The sequence below is a fragment of the Pituophis catenifer genome, unplaced genomic scaffold, assembly GCF_029215685.1.
Source record: "Pituophis catenifer annectens isolate HBS135680 unplaced genomic scaffold, rPitCat1.0.hap2 SCAF_2, whole genome shotgun sequence".
In the NCBI taxonomy this organism is placed as follows: domain Eukaryota; kingdom Metazoa; phylum Chordata; class Lepidosauria; order Squamata; family Colubridae; genus Pituophis; species Pituophis catenifer.
This window is the reverse complement of record NW_027256882.1, coordinates 151,815,361-151,841,206: the sequence shown is the minus strand read 5'-3', so window position 1 is coordinate 151,841,206 and position 25,846 is coordinate 151,815,361. Positions and strand designations below refer to the sequence as shown.

General features: G+C 38.1%; 1 protein-coding gene across 1 annotated transcript in view; it reads left to right on the top strand.

Moving 5' to 3' along the window:
* Window positions 1-19,450, top strand: part of STXBP4 (syntaxin binding protein 4) — a 96,851-nt gene extending 77,401 nt beyond the window's left edge. Inside the window, exons 22-23 of the mRNA XM_070934825.1 lie at window positions 5,379-5,436; window positions 19,022-19,450. Of these exons, the coding sequence (XP_070790926.1) occupies window positions 5,379-5,436; window positions 19,022-19,136 (173 nt within the window). The 3' untranslated portion in view covers window positions 19,137-19,450. The remainder of the gene's footprint in view (window positions 1-5,378; window positions 5,437-19,021) is intronic.
* Window positions 19,451-25,846: the final 6,396 nt, after the last annotated feature.

Genomic DNA, 25,846 nt, shown 5'->3' with positions numbered 1-25,846 from the left:
ATAGCCAGCGATGGCGCCAGCTGACTATATCGGGACATCGGAAACCACAGCCACTCGGTCTTGGATGGGTTGAGTCTGAGCCCGTTTCTCCCCATCCAGATCCGTACGGCCTCCAGGCACTGGGACATCACTTCAAGGGCATGGTTGGGGTGGTCCGGGGTGGAGATGTACAGCTGGGTGTCATCAGCGTACAGATGGTACTTCACCCCGAAACCACGGATGATCTCGCCCAGCGGCTTTACATAAATGTTGAACAGAAGGGGCGAGAGAACCGATCCCTGCGGCACCCCACATATAAGGTTTTGGTAGGAATTCAAAAAAGTGATGACTACAGTGATACTATTCTTTGCTATACACTGCCAGTCAGGCATACCTAAGGATAATCTCTTCTTGAACCAGGTAGCCAAATTTCAGGGAGAAGAAACATATTAATGATGGGAAGTAACCTGACCAAGAATGGAAGTTCCCCAAAATTCCTCAGTGATCCTGCTGTTTCATTTTCCAAAAGGATGAGGAAGAGACATGGGGATCTGTTCTCCTAGACTGGGTCCTAACCAAGAGAAAAAAGATGTTTGAAGAGGTTAAAAAAATTATCCAAGTTTATTGCTAACCATAAAATCACCCTAATGTGAAATGTCAAATAAATTTGACCATTAATCCCAAGAAAACCTAATCCAAATCTCACCCATATGCCAATATCAAATATTTACCTTAACCACTATACCAGCACAAAAATAACTGTAATATACAACTACTAACCAGAAAAACACACTTATGCTATCCTCAAACTTAGTTATAGCATACACCACTTGGTATCTTGATCCTAAGCCTAGCTTCACGGTGTCACAATAACTAATAAATTCTCAATCAGAAAATAAATGTGCAATTGCCACAAATCATAAAAACATCTAATAATATCATGCTAATTGTTGGAATAAATCTCAAGGCATACTTAAAATAATTGTAATTTCACCCTAATGCCAATAAAAATATTTATACTAACTCTTGTTCCAGAAATGGAGGCCAACAGTAATAGGAACCTAAGACTACCTCTAATCATTGTGTGGGTCTTAGTAGTAGTGTTACATGTCTCCCAGCTGTGAAGAATGGCTGCACTTTTTTTAGGCTAATTCTTTTAAATTGATATTAAAGATTGATTAGAGTACAGGTAGTCCTCGACTTACAACAGTTCATTTAGTGCACTGAGAAAAGTGACTTACGACCGTTTTTCACACTTATGACTGTTGCAGCATCCCCATGGTCACATGATTAAAATTCAGACATTGGGCAACTGACTCATATTCATGACAGTTGCAGTGTCCTGGGGTCATGTGATCACTTTTTGTAACCTCTTACGACAAACAAAGTCAATGAGGAAGCTAGATTCACTTAATCATGTTACTAATGTAACAACTGCAGTGATTCACTTAACTGTAGCAAAAAAAAAGTTGTAAGTGGGGCAAAACTCAACAACTGTCTCACTTAGCAAAAGAAAGTTTGGGCTCAAGTGTGGTCATAAGTCAAGGACTACCTGTATTGGGACCTACCAGAGCAGGAAGACAGGACATGTTATGGGTCCCATCTACTAAGTACATCTGATGATACCTAGAAAAAAGACCTATGTGGTGGCTGTCTCCCTTTGGAACATCAGCCCAGTGATGGGTTTCAACCGGTGTTACCATCAGTTCGCTTCGTGCACGTGATTTGTGCGCGATTTGCACTCCACGCAAGCGCATTCCATTTCAGAACAGCTGAAGCATGGCAGTCCGCTCTGCCACACCTATCAGCTGGGCTAAAAACAAACAAATATAAGTAGGTATAGCACAGGGGCGGGCAGGAGGGCCCAGCTGACAGTTGGAGCAAACCGGTTCGCTCTCACCTCACCATCGCCACTACCGCCTCGCCCAAACCAGGGAGAACAGGTAGCAACCCACCACTGCATCAGCCCCCTGGAAATAAGGTTGTCCCCCTCCTTGCTACTTTGCCAGAAGGCCCTGAAGACATGGTTTTTCAGAAGGCCTGAGGACACCAAGTTGATTCAGATTGCTGCCACAGGGTTAAAGTTTCTGGATTTTTTATATTGTTGATCTTGAATGTTGTATGCTGCCCAGAATCACTATGTATGATTTGATTGGCTATCTAAAATTATTTAATAAATAATTTGGCTCTATGTAAAATGTAACTTCCATATCACTCACTTCTGGGTGTCTGCAAGTCTTTTACGTCTGTGTCTTTCTGATTTTTTTAACCTACAGGGAACACTTTCACATTAATATAACTGAGCATCTGCCCAAACCAGCTGTCTCAAAATTTCCTTTCCCTTGTAGAGAATTGAGGGGAATTTACTCTAGTTGTTTGAGGCCTCTTCATTACATTGTACAATTTGAAAATACTGTATAAGTCTCAGAACACCTTTCTTCCAAATATGCACATGCTGCACAACTGCAAGGACAAATCATCAGAAAGAGGAAAGATGTATTTCAGAAACTATTCTTGTTTTTTTTTAAGGTCACCCAAAGGAATATGGCTGCTTTCTCTTAGCAAACAGTGAAAAATATCCATGGGTGAAATAAACTCCTAATGTGGTGAAAAAGTAACAATCCAATTAGCAAGTGATCTTCATATTTCAATCATTAATTTATAGCCTAGGTTTATTTGCTTTTATTCTTTCATCCAGTTTATTTAATATATTTGACTTCTCATCAGTATGTGTTCTCTGAAAACTTTGAACAATCAAGAGTAAAATCCAACTAAAATGAAGTTCAGAAAGACCAAAGTTTAAGGGCTTTGGTATCAGTCCTAATGGGGTCATTGCTGAAAATGCAAGGAAAAAAATTGACTAGGAATTAACCAATAAGTTAATGGCATCATCTTCATCAATGTGTTTACTCAGTTTTGACCAATGTGAGCAAAATACTTCACTTCTAAGTAAGTATATAAAGGATTGTAATCTTAGGCATTGAATATTACTGAGGCAAGAGGATAGCAACTCTTCTTAATTTGCCTGACTCTACGAAATATCCTCGCAAAGAATGTTTTGTAGGGAATGGCCTTCTGCAGAACTATCAGGCGCAAATAACCAGAAACATTCATTGCGTTCAAAGACAAAAGAGTTTATTATTGCTTCCTCAGTGCAAGACTCTAGTCAACTAACCGTCAAAGCTAAATTGGCTCTAGTTATGGGTCAACAGATTTCACAGGGGGTTAGACTTGGGTCTCTTGTGGCAATGCAATGACTCCAAACTGATGACTTGTTTGACTCTGACTTCCAGTTCCGAATACTTTTCTATAAAAACTGCCACTGGCATTGAAATATCTAATGACAACACTTCATAGAGACAGAGCTTGATGGTTTCAACCATCCTCGTCTAGCTCTAGTGCTTGACTTTTAACTTTCACACTGTGAACCAAAACCTTGCTTGCTTGCTTGCTTGCTTGCTTGCTTCCTTGCTTGCTATTAATCATGTCAGTGACTACATTGCTTAGAGACAAGGTGTAAAAATTTATAGGCTAGGATACTCCTACATTTTATTTAAGCACATGGGCATTTTTACAGGAGACTAGATGGGCAAATGATGACAATGACATTTATTTATTTATTTATTTATTTATTTATTTATTTATTTATTTATTTTTAAATTTGTATACCGCCCTTCTCCCTGAGGACTCAGGGCGGTGAACAGCCAAGTAAAAGCATAAACTACAAACATTAAAATACAATTAAAAATATATATATAAATTTGGCCCCATGATTAAAAACAATAACAAACAATTAAAAACATATAAAAAAGTGTTAGGCCAGCCCGACTTGCTGGAAAAAGAAGGTTTTAAGGAAAAATAAGGTTTTAATTATTTGACATAATTGTGCAACAGCTTGTGAATTACACACTTGCATGATTATTTCATCCCATGGATTTTAGAATCATCACTACTTGCTGGGTATGTTGGTAAGTTGCTATTTGCAACACATTTTCGCTGAGGAAATTTCCTGGAAAACACTTGAATTAGTAGGCTGTTTATGGCAAATGTCCAGTGAAATCAAACTCTTTCTCCGGACAGAAATGCAATCAAGGCTGAAATAGATTTTGGTGGGATTTCTTTTCAAATTGGCATTAGGCCAGAGATCTATAAATTAGTTTATGCACTTGCAACTCTTCAACTTTATATGCTTCAGAAACAATCTGCCCACCAAAGCTTGTAGCAGAAAGGGACTCTGAAAAGCTTAACTAAAAGCTTAACCAAGTGGAAAAACTTTATTTTCTATCAACAAGTATTATATAGATTGCCACTTGTCTAGTTTGTACTTTACAAAATGAATAGCAAGCTCACAAGAAGTCAAGGTCTCGGTTGTATACATCAGACAAAGCATGTAAACCCATGAAATCCGCATGAAGAACAATTTCCTGACTTTTGAAGGAAATTCACATTTAGCAGAGGAGGAAATTAAGACAGTATAGATCAAAAATGAGGAAAATGTGGGAGCAATAAGCTGACTTTGTATAAAAAAGAACACTGCTTGGGTGGGGGCGAAAGCCCTACTAAGCAGGTATATACAAAAGTATGAAGGCTATTGTTTAACGCATTGTAAGCCGCCCTGAGTCTCCGGAGAAGGGCGGCATATAAATTGAACTAATAAATAAATAAATAAATAAATAATAAATAAATAAATAAATAAATAAATAAATAAATAAATAAATAAATAAATAACCACCAGCAGGGGTTTCACATCTAACATTTTAACCTCAAGAAATTAAGCCACAGGGTTGGCACAATCAAGCACCTATAACTTACTACTAGAACTTTTCCAGCCATGAGTTCTCTGTTTCGGCTCCTTGTTTTTGCCAATGCTTGTTTGCCTACATTTTCTGAGTGAAGAAGCAAGCAAGCAGTTGGGACCAGAAACATAGTGGAGAAGTTTCTGTTTCCATTTCTCTTTCCTTCTGCATTGGGCCCAAAGTAAGAAGACAAAAATGAACAGTTGCAACAGGAGTGAAATCAAGGGAGACTCTCGTAGAAACATGGAAACCAGGAACTTGTCCTCTTTGAAAGTGATGGGTCTTTCAGAATTGGGTCTTAGGACATGTTCCTACCATACATTTAAAACTAATGTTGTAGAAGGATAGCTCCCATCATAGCCAGGATGTTCAGAGCACATTACTTGTAGGAAGTAAGGATGAATGTGTTGATGTAAAGACTTTTATCATCTGCCTTTAAGTTTTCATGCTGATTATTTCTTCTTTTTGCACTTAGCAAAATATTGTTTGCCTTGAAATGAATAGTTTGCTGTGTATATAAACATGTCTGAATCTGAAATTTGTGGTATTGAGAGTGATTAATTCCATTTTGTTTTTATTCATGTCTCCTCCCCCTTGACTTAGGTCTGCCTTATGGGTGGGAAAAGGCGTATACAGCAGATGGAATCAAGTACTTCATCAAGTAAGTACATCACTTTCAGAAGGCAGTTATAAAATAGATAAATAAAGGTTTATAATCTTGGATGCATATGGTCACTAAGGAATACTATCACTATGCTAGTAAAAGCATAGAAATATGCTCTAGCTGGTATATGAGGAGTTGAGATTTTTCTTGTACAGTGTTAGACGAAGCCATCTTGCTACCTCAAAGTCAGTGGTGGGATTCTGGGGGTTCTAGGGGGTTCGGCCGAACCCTTTGTTAAATTGCTGGCTCGCCCCTTGCCCTGCCCCTCCGCACTACTATTTATTCCCAATAAATGGGGCGAGCGAGCCAGCAATTTAACAAACGGTTCAGTGTTTTTTTGTAATTTATTGGCCCCGCAGTACACCGAACCCTTTGTTAAATTGCTGGCTCGCCCGCCCCTCGCCCCGCCCCGCCTCCCACCCGCGCGGCGCCAGCCTACCCTAGCCAGGGGTAGGCAATTGTGGCTCTTTTACAACCTGTGGACTTCAACTTCCAGAATTCCTGAGACAGCTTGGCTGTCTCAGGAATTCTGGGAGTTGAAGGCCACAGGTTGTTAAAGAGCCACAATTGCCCACCACTTCCCTAGCCTGAGTTCCGCTGCCTGGAATCCACGTGGGCTGCCACGTGGTTCCCCACCGGCTCCGGACGCAAGAGAGCAGGATGGAGAAAGCAGCTTCCACACCTTCACTCACCCTCACTCTCTGCTCTGTTGGATCGCCGGCTGTTCGCTTACCCCGCCCACTCCCAATCTATTGCTGCCTCCGATGGCTAGAGGAAAAAAAAACTTCAAATTCTTGCCGCGGGGCTTCAGAGGGCCGCCCTATAGCCAGTGGTGCAGCCGAACCCTTTGTTAAATTGCTGGCTTGCCCCGCCCCTCCGCACCACTATTTATTGCCAATAAATAGTGGTGGGTGAGGGGCGGGGGAGCCAGCAATTTAACAAACGGTTTGTTTTTTTTGTAATTTTATTGGCCCACGGAGCTTCAGCATAGGCTAATTGGCCTCCCGGCTCTCAGCTGATTTGTCTCAGCTGTTTTGCTCAGGGCTCTTCTGCTTCCTTGCAAAGAGTCCTGGAGCAGATTATTTTTCCCTTTTCCCTGCTGAAACACAAAACTGAAACTGCTTTGCTGTTGCTGCAAGGTTGGAAAATTAGGCAGGCAGAATTTTTTTCTTTTTCCTCACCAAAAAAGGTAGGTGCAAACAATGGAAAATTTAGGGAAAAAGAGGAGAGTTCAGGATTTTAAAACACAAAAGAAAAAAAAGCTCTATTTAACTAGGGAATTGTAATAATTGAGATACTATTAATTGTATATTTCTGAAAGCAGAAATGGTTAAGTTGTGGTTTGGAGGAATATATGGGGGAAATTATTTAGTTTATTATTATTGGTAAATATAATTAATTGATTTGTAAGAAATTGGATTGCATGGAAATAATTGGAATATTCATGTTCATATTGATTAATATACAAAAAAGGTAGTTATATAACTAATTGATTTATATTAAAATGTTGAATTTATATTAAACAACTAATATTACATAATTAACCAATGTGAGGATGGATATAAAAATAGATGACAATGGGAAGGGGTATAATATAGAATAGAAGGGAAAAATTGAATTTGATTAAGATTAGAGATGAGGATGAAGGGTAATATTGGTTTTTACAAAAATAGATGAGGAATAAATATGGCAAAAAGGAAATATAGAAATTGTAAATTTAATTGAAATGACTAAACACTGTTTAAATTTGTGAACCGGCCAAATACTCTGTTCAAAGAAAACACATTGTATGTATGTGTGTTTCTAATTATTGTTATTTATTCATATTTGTTCTCTTTTATTCTTTAAAGTTTAACAATTCATTCTTTATCTTAATATCTTTATATTTGTTTGGGGTTGGCTTTCTTCCCTTTCATCTTTTTTATTGTACAGCAATCTTTCTCCTCAAACCTACCACTTCTCTCTTTTCTTTCCTTCTTACTTTCTCTTCCTCCCCCTCTTCTTCTCATTCCTACTTCCTCTTCCTTTCCCCTTCTCCTCCTCTCTTCCTCCCTCTCTTACCCTCCCTCCTACTCTAATTTCCCTTCCCTTCCTTCATCCCTCTCTATTGCTGTATCCTTTTATGCATATGGACTACTGAGAGGGCTGAAAAAGTTATTTCTGACTGGTCCTCGCACTTTTGACCAGTCCTCGAACTTACGACTGTCCTCACATTTTACGTTTTTGCCCTATCTTGTCATCATGGTGAAGAGAAGCAGTTGTGAAATGAGTGACATGGTTGTTAAGAAAGCTGCACAGGCATAAATGTGAGGATGGTCATAAGTGTGAGGACCGGTCAAAAGTGCGAGGACCTGTCAGAAATGACTTTTTTCAGCCCTCTGGTTAGTCCTTTTGTGCATACGGACTACTCAGAGGGCTGAAAAAGTTATTTTTGACTGGTCCTCGCACTTTTGACCAGTCCTCGAACTTACGACTGTCCTCACATTTTACGTTTTTGCCCTATCTTGTCACCATGGTGAAGAGAAGCAGTTGTGAAATGAGTGACATGGTTGTTAAGAAAGCTGCATGGGCATAAATGAGAGGATGGTCATAAGTGTGAGGACCGGTCAAAAGTGCGAGGCCCAGTCAGAAATGACTTTTTTCAGCCCTCTGAGTAGTCCCTATGCACATAGTCACGCCCACCCGGTCACATGACGAGCTACCCACGCCTACACAGTCACGTGACCAGCTAGCCACGCCCACCCAGTCACATGATTGCCAAGCCACACCCCCAACTAAGCCACGCCCACAGAACCTGTTGTTAAAAAAACTGAATCCCACCACTGCTCAAAGTGATACACATTTGATGTTGATTGTAAGCAAATTAAGATTCCCATAAAAGAGATGTAAACATATAACCATGTTCAGAAATGGTTTCCATGCCTTTATCAATAGTTATTTTGCTGCTGCTAATCTATTAATCATTAATTTATCTGAGTTTAACATGGACTCTCACAGCACACCCATGCACTGAAGCAGATCACTTCGCTTTGCTGCATGACAGAAGCAATCTGATAAGGGAGGATGTGCAAACACAGGCTTGACTCAAAAAGCACTGAGCTTTTTTTCCATTGAATTAAAAACTCTTCTCAGAATGCAGTTTAGAAGCTGGTCAGTAAAGGTTACTCTGCTTTTTAGCATTTTGTTTCTATAAAAATACAGGAACTATTTCTTCTTTCTGTCCTACACCTCCTTCATAATGTGTGTAGTGTTAGGGCTTGGGGGGGGGGCTGAGTTTGGTGCCAGATGAGTTGTGTGCTTGTTCTTTGTATTAATCAATGTCATGTCATCACTCAAAAGGTGTTATACATTTATCAACAGCAAACTTTTATCACTGAAACAAAATGAATGTGTGAAATTTCATCTCACTCAATTCAAACAAATGACTTTTAAAGATTTCCTCCAAGACTGAATGATACTGAGAGATATATTTTTGCAGAAATCTAAAATAGGTTACTAATTTATTTATTTATTTATTTATTTTATTGAATTTCTATACCGCCCTACTCCCGAAGGACTCAGGGCGGTGCACAGCCATGAAATAAAACACATAGATATACAAAATTTAAAATCGAATAAAATGAATTAAATAAATTTGGCTGAATTAAAACCCATAATTTAAAATACCCATATTTTAAAATCCAATTAAAAATTTAGAATTTACACTTAAAAGGGAGAAGATTTAGGCGAGGCCAGCTTGATGAAATAAAAGCGTCTTCAACTCGCGGCGGAAGGTGCGCAGATCCGGAATCCTCCGTATCTCTAATCCTCAGGAAGGATGGTGATCTCTCCAGTCCTCTTTCCTCTCCTCTCCTCTCTTCTCCTCTCCTCTCCTTTAAATTAATATTGATCCATTTTCTCATTTGTCATTTAAATCTGTGGTAATTAACAGATTCTCTTAATAAGCTTCCTTTGGAATAGACCAGTCCTGAAAGAATTTTGCAGACAGAAGCACTCTTAAAACAAATTTAATGGACTGAAAAAGGAAACAGGACTGCCAAAAGCTTTCAAAAACTTAAATAATTTCTTTAAAATTATATACATAATAAATATACACTTAGCACCTTAAAAACAATGACACAGCATTTCCATTTATACAACACAGTTTTAATGAGTAAACATCAAAATTTCAGTTAGCTAATCCCAAAGAGAATTTGGCAAATTTTCTCTAGATTAGAACATACAGTGCATTTTTATGTTATAGAAGAGCCAGAACATTGAGGCCACATGGCACATATAGCTTGGAATTATTCCTAATATTGCCCTTTTGGTGTTATTTGCTTCACCTATAGCTTGTATATATTTAGCTGTTCCTGGGATATGAATAGAAGTAGTTTGTTTTTCTTTTATCAGAACTGTCCACTGCTAAATAAAAAAGGCTTTAACTCTCCTAGTACTAAACAATATCAAACTAAACAATAGCCAGAACTTCCAATAAGATAACTAGAAAAAAAGGAGTTGGCACTTCATTACATGTCATTCATTAGATAGTTTTGATGTTGTTTTGCATGGTCGCTTCTACATACCTGAACATTTTTTAGATTGGAGGTTTATTTACAATTTTAGATATATATATATAGAGAGAGAGGAAGACAGAGAGGTAGATTTAACCAAAAGGAAAACCAAATGAGAGGGGTGATCCTCAGTAAGCAAATTGGATCTCAGTAGATATTCAAACTTCAGAGATTTCTCCTTCACATATACTAGAATATCCCCTGGGAGGACTTCTGCCAAATATGGTAGCAGGTGGAACACTATTTTTAAGACAGAACATTTTTTTTTTAATTTGATTTATATGCCGCCCTTCTCTGGAGACTCAGGGCAGCTTACAATGCGTTAAGCAATAGCCTTCATACTTTTGTATATTTATACAAAGTCAGCTTATTGCCCCCACAAACTGGGTCCTCATTTAATCTACCTTAGAAAGGATGGAAGGCTGAGTCAACCTTGAGCCTGGTGAGGTTCGAACTTACAGTAATTGCAGACAGCTGGTGTTAATCACAATGCTTTTAGTCTGCTGAGCTACCAGGCCCGTTTTAGACTGACTTCTGGCTTCTGCCTGCCTCAGCAAAGAGTTAATGACAAGATGAAAGTGCCTTTGTGAGAACATGCCCTTCACATACTGTTAATTGGTGTCCTCGCGCTATGGCGAACAGGATGTATTGAAGGATCCATAGCCAGGCATGATCAGCAGTCACCTCTTAGGGCCAGTCAGTTATCCAGACCACAACCAAAAATTGCTGTCATGTTATAAAAAGATATCCTGTCCTTAGAAAAGAAGGGTCTCAAAAGTATTTTTAATCAGATGGTCCCATTCAGGCTTTAGTTTAACATGTGTATATTATACAAAGAAAAATTAGTGGAAGAAGTAAATTTCAGTCTCTTCTCTCACTCTTTGGTATTTGAAATAGCTGCAGTTATGAGGGTCCTAAAATTATTTCCTACTGTTCTGTTTCCAATGTACAAAATTAGGAACATGTCTTGGTTGTCATGGTAATTATAATTCCCCATATCATTCTGACTTTTAATCTACTGTGCTTGTATCCTTCAGTTTATAGCTCGGGGCCATTCTCTCAATTGCATTTCAACTGAAGGTGATGGGTTAAATTAGATTTCATTGTTGTAGGGAAGAGACTAGTAAATGCAAGGGTATTATTAACTCAGCAGATAACTTGAATCCGTAAGTTTGAATAACAAGGAATGCAATAAATGCTTTACATTTATTTTTAAACTGGAATAGTAAAATCAACTCTTCTTCAGATTTGGAATTGACTCATGCTGACCACACAGGGACAGCCATGTTATTTTCTTGACAGTGTTGTTAAGACACCTTCTGGAATGTTCTTTTAGTTTCGCCAAACAAACCTACACTTCTGGAATATGCTGGTGATCTCTTATTACAGGCTGGTTTATGTTTGTGTTGGAAAAGAACATGTTTCTGTCTATTAATATAGAAATAAGTTCTAAAACAAAAGTATACAACATATTCTCCAGCAGCGCGCCGAGAAGGGACGTTCAGGTAAGACAACGTCCGATCTATTAGGTGTTTTATGAAATATAATGTCCTAAGAGTTACTTACTTAACCTGAGATGTCAAACTTTTGTATAGATTGCCCAATCTCTGTTAATGTTCTGTTAGAACTTTAATCTGCATTATTTGCTAAAACTGGCATATAAAATAATATATGATCCTATAGTCATGCTTGAGCTATAGGAGACTGCCACATAATTCACTGTGAGCTTTCTTGCACAGGATCTCTTAGAATGAATGGATACTACAAAGCAAGTAATGATTTGCACAGACTTTATTCAGTAAGACAAACATTTTTAAAAAACCATCCTTATAGGTTTTCCCATTGGAGTTTCCCATTAGTCCAATGCAGTATCAGTATGGGCTAACATAATGAATCTGCTACTAAGAGCCATGGTAGCACAGTTGTTATAATGCAGTACTGCAGGCTACTTCTGCTGAGTGCAATTTGGCAGATCGAATCTCACCAGGCTCAAGGTTGACTCAGCCTTCCATCCTTCCGAGGTTGGTAAAATGAGGACCCAGATTGTTGGGGGCAATATGTCAACTTTGTAAACCACTTAGAGAGGGCTGTAAAGCACTGTAAGGTGGTATATAAGTCTAAATTTAAAAAAAAAAAGAACTTGCCTAATTTTTCTACTGCAGTCACTGAATCAGCCTTCTTTTGGTGCATAGCAATTTCCCACAAATTTAGTTATAATTCCATTCTGCCCATTTTCTACAATACTACACTTTAAAAAGGAACAGCTCATAAAAACTCACATATTTTTCAATCCAATTTTTCTTTACAGTGCCCGTGTGCAGTTTTGTGTATAATTATGGAACCAAGTACAGCATATGCATAATTGCAAGTAGCACATACTGAATGATAACTGGTTTCTAATATTCATTATTAGCCTGAAAAGTGGAAGCATTAGATCAGTTCAAAAAATGTAGATCAAGTATAGTCATACCTGAGTACTTGACTGCTTCAAAACATTTCAAATTCAATATTTGACACATTTTGAAGCAGAAATCTTTTCCCAGCACTCGCCTTTCTCCCAATAGTCAACATGCAAGGAAAAACTTGCTGACATCAGCTGCTTTGTGACTTGCTATTTCTTTTGGCTGAAATAATGAGTCACATGGTAAATTATGTGATTTTCTCGGTACCCATCAGTTTTAGTATTCGTTGCATCTTCTGGAATGCATTACCAACAAGTAACAAGGTACCACTGTACATTCTTTCCTAACCCTCTTCTTCATTCCCAAGAACATGGAGGATAAGGACTGTATCACTTAAATTGAATGATGTTAAATCATTTTAAAGTTGATTGCTTATGCCTGATACAATGCAGCTGAAGCATAAGTGAAAGTTTACACATTCTGTAATGATTATGCTCAATCCTGTGTTTTGCAGCTTTTTAAAAATTAATATTAAAGCACATTTCTGCAAAGACAAGCGATTGAAGTGTAAAGCCAAAGAGAAATAGGGTAAGGCATTTAATATAGCGTGAAGCTTCGCTTTGCAAAATTTGGATTCGTTCCCATTATTAAAACATATCAAAAAAAAGGAGGAAAGGTACAGAATCTTGCGCCCAATTGATGTAGAGTATAAAAGTTGGCTTTTCCTTGATGAAAAACGTAATTTTTGTACCCCAAGTATGCATAATAGTGAATGGCCTTACCAGATAATCTTACAAACCATGCAATAGAGAAAATAGTACTGTAGCTTTATGTACTGTGCTATACTTATGTACTGTATCATAGGCAGATTTTTTTTGTCCCCCATCAATCAGCAACTCTTACAAAGTCCCTAGTATTCTTTCAGAGATACTATTGCTCACATCTGTATACATTGTTTAAAAATTGCTTTTCCAAAAAAGAAAGCTCCATCTTTTTGATTTATATGGCCTACCACTGTTGGCAGTCCAGGAATGATATTTTGGAACTAACACACATTCCTGGAAACCACAGTTCAAATTATAGTTTGTATAACCTATAAATAGTTGAGGCTTTTCTTTGGAGAAAAATAGGCGTTGTGTCTCTTTATCTAATCTCTGCAATGTGTGAAGAGCCTGTTCCTTCTCATGTATAATGAAACCGGGATGGACAGGTGTGCCAAAGTATTGACACTCCTTCACATTTTCCCAAAGAATTCCAAATTGTCATAAAATAAGGTTGAAACTCGCACAAGTAAATGGCATCTACCTTCTAGAATCCATGCATAGCAGACACATTGTTTACGATGAACAATTTAACATGGTCTTGTCAATAATAAAACAAAACATAAGCATAAAAGATTGGACTTCAGAGATAGGCGAGTTAACAATATTTGTTTTTAAATGATACATTTGGTCAATCAGAAAATATCTGTCTGCTATTTTGAAAAGGCTTGGTTAATATTAAAAGCTTTTCTGTTTTAAATATTTACAAAATCAGGTGAACTTGGAATATGGTTGTAATTATAGGGTCTTTTGTGCAGTATTTTCTGAAGTTTTTCTTTATTTGGTGTACAGTAAATTATTATATTATTTTATGCGTGTCTGTCTGATAATGGATCAGTAAACGTATTTGGAGAAGCATTGACATAGTCAAAAGTTTGAACTAGCATGCCTGGGAATCCCTGCGGTGTTTGTCGTGGTCTGGCCTACCTCAAAGAGTGTAATAACAGCATCTGTCTACATTTCCATATATCCCCTCTTAACACTAATAAAATCAAGGGCCGGTTATTCTCAGTTTCTTACGCTTGCTTTGAGTCTGGACCATCCAATTGCTTATCAAAATTCATCATTAATGGTTCTTTTGTACCAAGTTCATTTCTAAATTTACAAATACATTGCAAAGGGGTAAAGGTAGAGGGAAAAACAGTGGAGTAACACAGTGAAAGGCTACATGGGAGAGAATTTACAAGCATGATTGCGTAGAGCACATTAGAGGAAGAAGATCCTAAAGTTGTTGGAGCCCCTAAAAGTGAGAGCAAAGCAGACATCTGGGCTTGTTCCTATTGTCTGCCAGCAATGCACCTCTGGATTCTGTGTCAGGCAGCCTAGAATTTGCACAAAAGAATTAATGGTCACAAGTCAGACATCAGAACTCAACAAGCATAAAGTAATAATGGAGCATTTTAACTTCTCAGGGCATTCCAATAGAAATCTCAGAGAAGCAATTTTGGAACAAAGAAACTTTGCCGGCATAACTGAGCATAAGAGGTTTTAGGTTATTTCAGAAGGTCTGAACAAACACAATGGATTTAACAGATTTCAATTTGTAATTGATAAAATACTTTTTAACAGGTGCCACCAGATTTTTTCCCTAATTCTTGATTATGATAAAAACCTGCTGGGCCTGAATTAAGAGGTATAGATTCTGACTTGGCCTCATGCTTCTCAGTAAATGGGCTGTTTCTGATTATTACCATTCCTGAGGTATAAATAATGATTTAGTTCCCAGCTGTGTTTTTCAGAATGTCTGCTTGGAGGAGCTTGACTGGCAGGTTGAGTATTCTTGCTAATAAAAAAATGGGCATAACAACATGAAAATGGACTACAGCAATTTAATACAAAGGAAACATTAGCGCAATACTGGCTTTTATGCAATTTCCTACCTAGTGAAGCACAGTCAGAAATAAATTGTTTCAGCTTCTAGACAGATGATGATGTCTGTCTAGAAAACAGGTCTGAAGCTGGTGCAAAACTGGAATTTTCAGGAATTCAGGACACTTCAAAAATCCTTGTTTTTCCCCATGCGTCTAGTTAAGCCACCAGTAATCTAAGCAAAACTCCAAAATGCTTCCTCCCTCTTTCTTCCTCCCTCCCTTCCACACTTCCTCCCTCTCTTCCATCCTTCTTTGCTTCCTTTCTTTCCTCCCTCCCTTCTCCCCTCCCTCTTTCCTTCCTTCCTTCCTCACTGTGCCTTCCTCTTCCTCGTTCATTTATTTCCTCCTTCCCTGTCATTTTCTATCTTCCTTCCCTAGAATTCCTTCCTGATTCCCCATTTTGCTTGTGGCAAGCTTGCAGGGAGAAAGTCAGTGGGGAAGCCAGCAGGAAGTTCCAAGTCCAAGGCCAGCAGGCAGGTAAATGACTGCTTCCGGATGGCGAGGGAATCAATGGTAAACAGGAATGCACCAGCAGAGCCTTATGGGTTGGGAAGGGTCTGTTAGTGTGCACTAGAGATGGCATGTGATTTGGGGAGGGGGCATGGGTTGGGAAAGGTGCCCCAGGATGCACAAGAAGTGCTGTGTGGATCGGGGAGGGCACATGAGGTGCAGGGCAGGTTAAGAAGGGTTTGTGGAGCTAAGAGGTACCATGCAGATCAACTAGGGCACCAGCACAGGTTAAGAAGAATGTATGGGGGTAGGAAGAGTATGAGAGGTGTCATGCCAATTAGGAATGGCAGACTGGTGAGGGTGGGGGGGTTGAATGGGCTCTGGAAACTATCTAGTGAAGAGAAGGGATTGAGGAAAACTTGTGGAGAAAGAATTAAGGTAAACTTCAGAAAAAGGATTCCCTCCCAGATAAGGAGATGCAGGGTTTAGAGCAGAATATCTGAAGGAACAGGGGATAAAGGAAACAGACAATGTTCAGTGCCTTAAGAAGTAACCATTTTTATTCTTTCAGCTCTTTTGTGGATTGCTTCCACTTTAAGATGGATTTTATCAATGTATTCGCTAATGGAAGGCTTAAAAGAGCAAGGATGATAAGAATATGCAATATTGTATGAAAGGATGAGAAGCAGAGAGGAAACATTAGCCATAAAGAAAGCAACTACAGCGTCCTTGTCAGTTCTATACAATAAAAGCCAAGACCCTATTTATAGTTGTGAGAAAGGAAAATGTTTTCATGCATAGTTGCAGAAATGGAAAGGAGAGAAAATGGAAAATTTACCTGGCTTTAATCCAATTAAAAAAACAAAGTTTTATTTTATTCTTACGTCAACCCATCTTGCAAATGTAACTGGCTATCTAACAAAATTTAGAAACAATACAAAACAAGCAATAGCCAAAAGCAAGGACAAGCATGCTTTGCCAATCAAAGAAACTAGGAACCAACCCATCTGGACTAAACTATCCTCTTAACATCGAGACCTGGGAAAATAGCCAGTTCTTAAGAGCTTTCCAAAAAGTCAACTTAATCCTGGGTTGAGCCATAACAGAAAAGGCACTAAATAGAAATATAGTTCTGTCCTAACTCAGTCTTCTATCTTTGATGTGACAGAAACTAACCTCTGATAAAAAGATACTGCAAGAAACTTGGTACTGGTGGCAAATAATTCTTTTTTTTTTCCATCTGTCTTAAAATCAGAATATATTATTTCTATAATATTGCTTGGGGACTTTGTAAGTAGGTTTTACTACAAGCTCTGCCTAGAATTTGTCAGATTTTAATTGAGGAAGAGATCACCCAAAGATCCTACATAAGCTGTCTTCTGAAATGGCAGGTATGCTATTTGGCTTTTTTGGTACCCATTTTGCCATGTTTCCACAATGAAAGAGCTTTTGTTTAACCTTTGACCTTGTAATACCAGTCCCCTCCTCAGCACAGGCTACCTTTCCTCCACAATAGCCAAATAAAAACTCCAATAACCTGTGCAGTAATGGTCACTGAAGCTTAAATATATCTGGAAAGCCACTGTTGAATGTACAAAATGTTAATAATTAAGCAAGTGATTACACTGTACTGCTGACTAAAGTATCAGAGTATTTGAGAATATGTACACTAGGAGAAACTAAATAGCTCTAATTATTCTGAACTAAAAATATCTGAATTCTATTTAGCAAAAACAAGACTAAATAGATGTTGCAGAAAACAGAATGTTCTTTGACTTCATTCTGCAATTACCTTTGAAGTTTTGAAGTCATTGTTCTTGTTGGATTTTATTTTTATTTTTTTTATCACATTGTACAAATCTATTTACTTTTTTCTTGCCAGATTTGGCTCCATTTACAGGTAGCCCTCAACTGGAAATGGAAATCTGGCTTTAAATTGAGGCATCCACGTCACTGGACTCATTTTTACAACATTTTTTGTGACAGTCATTAAGTGAACCCATTCTTCTGAATGGTTATCTTTTGCTTGGAAAATAGAGGTCATGTGATTATGAGACACTGCAGTTAGTCATAAATCTGAGGCAGATTATCAAGCGCCAAAAGTGCAATCACATGATTACAGGAAGCACAACATTTTATAACAGCTGGAAGCGCTTCATAGGCTTTATAGATGGTTTCTTGAGTGATGAACAGTAAATGGATTTAGACCTGGTTATATTTAGAACAAATATTGTGTATTGTAGATATGAATAATATGCATAATGTTGTATGTAAACAATGCCACGTTGACCTCTGAGAATGCTAATGATTTACACATAGATTATGTGATGCAACAAGAAGCACAGATCTGAAAATTTAGGTATCAAAGACCAAACTGGATTATTCATTTGATTGACAAGAAAAATGAAGTGAACCATTGCAATTTATAAGATAGTAGATTAAATTCTGTACCCCTTTCTGAAGAAATGGAAAAAAATTAATATGTGCAAATGTTGGTAATATGCTAGGAGTGAACGTTCAAACGAATGAAACTGTAAGAGAGCATTCTTCCTTTATTGCTGTATTGATGTGAGAGTTGACACATGAGAAATATGTGGTTTCAGTAGAAATGGAACATTAAATGAAGCACTTTGGTTAAAAACAAGCCGAGTTAGCATCAGTGCTCAATAAAAATGGAGTGAATGTAAAAATTCTCTTTTTCAGAATGCCAACCAGACAGCTGTGACATTTGTGTATATGTGTTTTGTGTGATTGGTACCAATTGGCTACATAAGGATTTATAAATAATTAATTCACTATTAGTTATTCAACATTATTCTTATCATAGCTGGGAAGAGCAGATGGGAATTAGCCATGTTCACCAACAGGTAGATTGTGGCCTAAATTTAACTTAGAATCATGGGCTAGGAGAAATGTCTTAGGCAAACACACAGAGAGAGGCTATCATACTATTTTATTTCTTTGAGGAGCAAAGTAAAATTTATTTCTCTTTATTGGAGTAAAATTTAAACCTAAAAACATTCAAATAACTATTCATAAAAATAAACTGACATTTATGAATAAATCACATGTCAGAAAACACTTGGGTCAAATTCTGAGATTATACTTTCAGTGTGTAAAGTTCTGAAATGTTATCTGATGGGAAAGATGCTTCCATGATGGATTGTCCTTTTTCAACTGAACTATTCAAATGTATTTTTGTCTAATATCTGCATGGCTATTCCTCCTCCTTAAATAATTTTGCTTTTTAAAACAAAACCTGAATTGTATATTTCTCAGTATTGAAATACATATTCTTCTTCACCTTTTAATTTGCAAAGCAATTGAATCATTACTCAGTTAATCTATCTCCCTGTATCAAGGAACTTCACTGTTAGTTTTTCACAACTTTAGGCTAGCTTTTTTCAAAACATCTGGCATACTTTATTGGTGGGTAAGATTTGAAGCTGATCTCTCAGAATAATTGTTGTTGGTTTGTTTTCTAGCCATGTGACACAGACAACATCCTGGATCCATCCTGTCACTAATGTACTTGCCTTGTCATGCTCGGAAGGGAACGAGGATGATGGTTTCAGAGAACTTCCGGATCCCCAAACCTGAGACCATAGATGAAAAATAACCTGCTTTCAACAGTTTATTCATCAACAGAAATGAATTAAAGCTTAGTTATTGTTTCTGTACAACAGATTTTCAGGATAAACAATTGCCCTCACAAGATCAGTATTATACAGAAGAACCAGTTTCATATTCCAAGAGCTTAATTTTAATATTGTTTATGTCCTTCCGATTACAAATTCATATTCTTTGCAAATCAATCATAAATATCTTCTTGCATTCCTGATAATTATTGCTGGTAACAGATGATATCTGGCCCAAGAGCTGAATTGTTTCCTATTGTACTTTATTCAATAGCGCTGAGTCCCTCAAGCTAGTCCTACCATGAGGTAGATTTAAAAGACTAGAGTCAGAAAGTTTGGGGGTATAGAAAGGTAACAAAAACAGTTGTTGATTTTGGGGCTTTGTTTTGGTGCCTTTGAGTCAGCGTTGATCCTGATGACACTTTGGACAAGTCCCTGAAGGTTTTTTGGCAAGATTTTGGAAGTGGTTCGCTTTTGCCTTCTCTCTGAGAGAGACTGGCCCAAAGTCACCCCGCTGGCTTTGTGCCTAAGGCAAGACTAAAATTCACAATCTAGATTTCTAGCCTTGTGCCTTCACCATTTCATTAGATTGACTCTCCAGTTATTTACTTAGCTATTACATTTTTACTGGAAGGGGTGGGGGGTGTCACTTAAAAATATACTTCCTAGGATATTTTGAGGAATTTCCACTGGAGATGGGTAACCAGTCAGCACTATTTGTTCTCTTAGATCTGGAAATATCAGCCTTTATACCTGATAGAGTAAGCTGTAGCTCATCAAAGCTTATGGCGTTTAATAAAATGTGTTAGTCAGAAAAGATGCTACCAGACTCTTTCTGACACTTTGCCACCATAGACTTGCATGGCTGTCTTCTTAATGTCTCTACCAAATTAATGATGTATCTGTTGTGCAACTCTTTAGTTCCATACGTTTCCAAACAGTTATCAATACATAAACGTAAGTAATTAGCAGAGCAGTTTTAACTTATGCTCAGCTATAGTAACATTTCAGCAATCTGGAGTTGTTTGGGTTTTTTAAAAACCTATTAATAGCTCTTCAGAAGTAGGTTGCTATGTCCAGTGTACTTCTTTATCCTAGCATCATATTGCTGGCAGTAGTGGGTTCCACTTACATTCACTACTGATTCGTGTGCTTGCTTCGCTCACACGCAGCGCTTCTGCGCATGCACAGAACCTGTGCATGCACAGAGCATCCGTGATGATGTCCATGAAACCCACCACTGATTGCTGGTCAAATAAGTTCCAGTCGCTTCACATTTTTTACTGACGTCAGATTATGTTCTGTTAAAAAGCAAAGTATTTTCCAGCCTTGGCTTATTTTCTTTTATAAGTTACAACATGTATTTCACTATGTGGGCAAATGCAAATGGAATATGTAGTCTTAAAATATAGTGCCTTAGCTGTTTGTAAGTATTAGTAATGTTCTTAATAGATTTTATAACAAAATTAGCCTAAATTTACCTTTTTTTTTATTTCCCGTATTATAAGCCTTCCCAATTTTTCACTTTTTCTTTTTGCACATGATTATAATAAGCTAATGAGAGACATTGTATTGTCATTGCATTCAATCTTAATAGATGAATAAATGATATTTCTTTCACGGTTTTAAAGTTTGAAGTATTTAGTCTTCTCAAAGCTGTGACTAGTAATCATAAGAGCTGGAAATTTTACTGTAGCAGATTATAGTAACTTGCTAGCTGTGGACTAAGGGGCATATTCCAAAACACATGCTTAACAAGCCAAAATCAATCAAAAGTTATTTATAAATTGAGAAATTTATCTATTCCCAAAGTGTACAGTACTTGCATTCCCTTTGTCCTGTATATCAGTGGTCCCCAATTTTTCTGCCACTAGGGACTGGTTTCAGAAGAAAATTGTCTTCCGGGAGCTGGGGGGAATGATTTTGCGTACAACCTAGATCCTGCACATGTGCAGATTAAGTTTCATTCGCTCGCCTGCCACTAGTGCAGACCAGTTCCTAACAAGCCACAGACTGGTACCAGTCCGCAACCTGGGGGTTGGGAACTCCTGCTGTATATCAGTCAGTTGTTTCATGAAGTGCCTGACTCATGAGAGCAGTAAATCAATTTATATATTATAATGAAAGCCTGCTGGCAAGGGAAACATTTTGGAAATAACTTTGCCAACTAAAATTATATTAGGTAGCAATCCAAGATATAACTTAAAGAAGATCCTTATTACCAACTTAGTACTTTTTTTGTGTGGTCATAATAGCATAGAAAGCCATCCCATCTAAGTACAGCTCCTACAAGCTGTGAAGGGCATCTCCCTATGATCATCCTAATGCTCCCTTTTGCAACAGCTGGCTTCTCTTCCTTGGCATCTCTCCTTGATTATAATTGTTGCCTGGAAACTGTTGCCAGAGATTGTTGGACTCTTAAGCTCTACCAGGCGAAATCACCTGTTTTGTGGTCAAAATGATGGGAGTTGTGGTACAACACAGATCTAGGAGACTACAATTTCCCTCTCTTAATGTTTGGGGTGAGGCAATGCAGGTAATGTTTATTTCTATTATCATCTTAGACATTTCATACACATTGCAGTCCATAGCTTCATTAAATAGCTCTTTCATCTATATAGAGATGTGTTTTGTGCTGGGGTACTTAAATAATTGATATGACATTTCAGTAATTACGGGGGGACACTTAATTTGTAACCCATTCGTAATAACAAGAATGATGAAATTGACATGTAAATGATCAAGAATGAATTGCCAGAAGCTCCCAACTTAGTATTCTGACATTTGACTAGCAACATTAGCTCTGAAAGCCAAAAACAAACTCCCATGGAAACCGTCAGTGAACTTAATGTCTTTATTTTTATTGAAAGAACCCTCTTCAACATGATTCATGATGAATCCCCATTTCAGTTTCTCTAGTATTTGTCTGATTTATGAGTGCCCTTGAAAATCTCCCTGGATTGTGGATTTTAAAATGCTTACAGAGTGTTTAAAACATACCCCTCTCTAGAAAATCAGTTCTACTAGTCAGTCACTCTTATGTTCAAAAGCTTTTTCTGATTTTCAACTGAAACCTTCCTTTATTCCATGCCTCAGACTCTGTGATAAGTGTAACTTTTCTCCATGGAACTGACAACTCTTCAAACTGATAGAGCACACTTAACTCAGGCAGCCCCCTTACCTATTCAGATCTTAGCAGTGTTTCTGGCAGCACACAGTCACATTGAATCAAGGTTGTATTTTGGGAATAACGTCCTCCTCCACAAACCATGATATACCATAAGCCCTTCAAGCAGGTGGCAAGAGAGGGCTGTCAGGGAAAACTAGGCATGGTTTGGGCACTGTAGCCAGTCTGTGTTTGGAATTGTGCATTTGTATTGCCAGGCATCACTATATAACAAAGAGGCTTTCTTTTTCATCCATTCTTTCTCTCCAACATTTTTCTTACAGAACTAACTGGGCAAAAATAGGACAATTATGTTTTGGGGTTTCCCGTGATAAGTATAACTTGCACGTTTATCACTATGCAAGACAGGGTCTATTTGGGGATAAGTTTATTCTCTTCAGGTTAGTTGAATGAATCAACTAATTCCCTTGTTGGTATCCCATAAGATACATCTCCTCCCCCAATTGTGATTAAGTGTGTTATGAGATCAGTGCCATCGTTGATATCAAGTTTCCCCCAGCATTATCTTCAGAAAGTATTGTTCCCCCATCCCACATAACATTTAGTTTCAATACCATCATTGAGGAAGATGGGGAGGTCTAGAAACACAAGATATAAATAAATTAAACAAATAAAATTATCTTTACCTCTGTTTCTCCCCCCCCCCCACCGGAGGAAAAACTTCAGTTGTTGACTTAAACAAAATCCTAATGATGACTTTTCCTCTCCAGAGTGAAAATTCCAGCTTCAGAAGCAGAAATCTGAAATATTCTATGGCCCCTCTGTAAACAGACGTTTCAATAGCAAATACATTGACAAAGTGGAATTTCCAGATATGTAGTAATTGATATTAAGAGGCATTATTAAGAGGAAATAATGATGTATTTCATGGGAAGTAATGCTTCTTTCTCATATTTAGTTCTTGGGGGAAAAAACTGCTTTCTGTCTCCAGGTTTCATTTTTGCTTATATTTCATCAAGTCAGCATCAACTCTTATTGACCAGATGGCTAAATCATCTCCAGGATGAGCCAAGCTTTAGCTTGGCTTGGAATTTGCACATGACCACTTCATGATCACTTCCACAGTCAGCCCTTGAAATCATTGGATTGGCAGCAACTGATTGGTTTTGTTTCATTTCTCTTTCCTGGACTCTTCCGTCCAATTACTTTTTTCTCTCTGCTATTCTCAACTTGGGCTTTCCATCTTCAACCATACAGCGGTCCTCTTGGTCCCTGTGTTCTTCACTCAGTCCTCTCGAAAACATGCACTGCCATGAGACTTCATTATAGTTCTATTAAGTCCTGAAAGATCCAATTGTTTTTTATTGGTGAGAACTATACCATGTGTATGTTACAGACTTCGTCATCACTTATTATTTTAATTATCTTTACCCTTCCTTAAGAAGGAAAGATCAGTTGATTAAACAGAGGTCACCTACCATCTATTGGAGAATACAGGTAGTGCCCTTAGTTGCTAGGCATGAACCAGATCTGAGTTCATGGTGGAAAGGATTGCTACAGAGCCACTGGAGTCTTCGTTCACCGAAGGGGAGTAATTCAAGTTTGTCATGCAATCTCCATTAGGAATTGTGTATGGGAATATATAGGATGTAATCTCTTCTCCAAGTTCAAAAGTGGCAATATTCATAGTCATGTAACTTCCTTTTTTATACCTTAGTGTTTCCACCCTGTGCCCACATCGGAAGAAAGAAAATCCACTAGGGAATACTTGCAAAATTCCTCCTCCTCCTCCATTTTTTTGGTATTTTCTTCTGTTATCGGCACTCCCATCAGGGAGAAGAGGGCAGAAGAATTCCAAAACCTGACAGACCAGTATAACAGGAGAACCAAAAGGTGAGATGTCAAAAGCACAAGTGCATCCCTAAGCCATAATTGCTGTGGTTGGGAGGGACTGTCACACCAGAGGAAGTGCGTCAAATAGGCCACTGACAGGCATGTGTCACAACACAAGTTCATCAAAGCTTCATCACAAGTCTGTTTCCCTGTTCAGCTTGTCTCCTTCCACCTTGGATGGTCACCAACCATGCAAAGATCTAGTGACAATCAAACAAGAAAAGCAAACTCTGCTTGCTTTTTGCACCCCTCAGGATAAACGCCCATGAATGATTAGAAAATCTCAGCCACCACACAAAACTGTTATGAAAAGGATGCACCGTCCATACTAGTATTTTATAATATCATCCAGCCGTTCTATGGGATGTTATTAAGGAAAGCAAGCTTTGTATTGCCACAGTGATGTTTGGGTGTCATTATAAATTAATAATGTTGAAATGCACAATACAAAGTGCAACACTTGGGGTAACAAGCATTAGGCACTCCATTCCTTTACGCCTGAGCTAATGGGAGGGTTCAGAATTGGTTTAACACATTCATGAACTTCATAAACATATCCATGGTTTATCCTAGTACCAATAAAGAAATAGCAGGCTGTGGCCATTTTCTGTCCCCCCCCCCCGCCAACATCAATCTAAATCATAGCAGAGCTCCTAGAAACCCCATGGCCAAGGAAAAGAGGTAGGTCATCCTCCCCATCTCTTATTTTCATGGAGAAGATAATCTGGAGAAGAAAACACCCTATTCTGAGGGAAGGCAGCATCTACTCCAAGGAACATAGGCAGTCTTTGGCCTTACCTCAAAAGCCCTATGCTACAAATTAGTTCAGATCTCTGGCAAGAGAAATCTTGTCCTGTTCCAGGGACTTGCTGGATGGAAAGAAGATGGAGAAAAGGATGGGGATAGTAGAAAAAGAGAACAAACTCTACCTAGCTTTTGACTCCAGCATTGTTGATTGCCAATGCAGCCTCAAACATATTTCTACTAAAGTCGTATAGCCCAGTATAGATATAAATTGCTTGCCTTATGCCACTAATCTTTATGGTGAGAAGATTGGTCGCCCATAGAAAAAAGTCATCATACCCAAATCATCCAGAGGCTGTCACTGTCAGATATTGCCTGCATATGATGCACCGGAGACTAGAAGGGGTTAAGTCTTTACAGACATGACATGTGACTGTATCAACCAATGAACTCTCTTATTGGACTCTTACCTAGAAACCACTTGGATATCTCCCCTTTTTTTTCTCTCTTTCATCTATCTCTCACTGAGACAACACGTGAACTTCTCTCTCCTCTCAACATCTGAGTCATACAGTTAGGGTAAAAATGTAACAGGACACCCTGTTCATTATCGTATGCATGTATATATTTGTAAATAATAAAAACAACTTTTTGAACCTGAAGCTGTATTGACCAAATAACTTCCTCATAGAACCAAATGAGCACAACCATCAATATATATCTGATAGTCACATCCCAATATTCATTCGTTTTTTTTAAGATTTGTAGATATCGACAAAAGAGGGTTAGAAAGGAAGACGTTCAAAGCCAGCTTCACTAGCTCCTCTGTGCAACCAAATGCAATCTATCCTTACCATAGACACAAGTGTTGCAGAACTAGATGTCTGAGCAAGGGAGATAATTCAGAT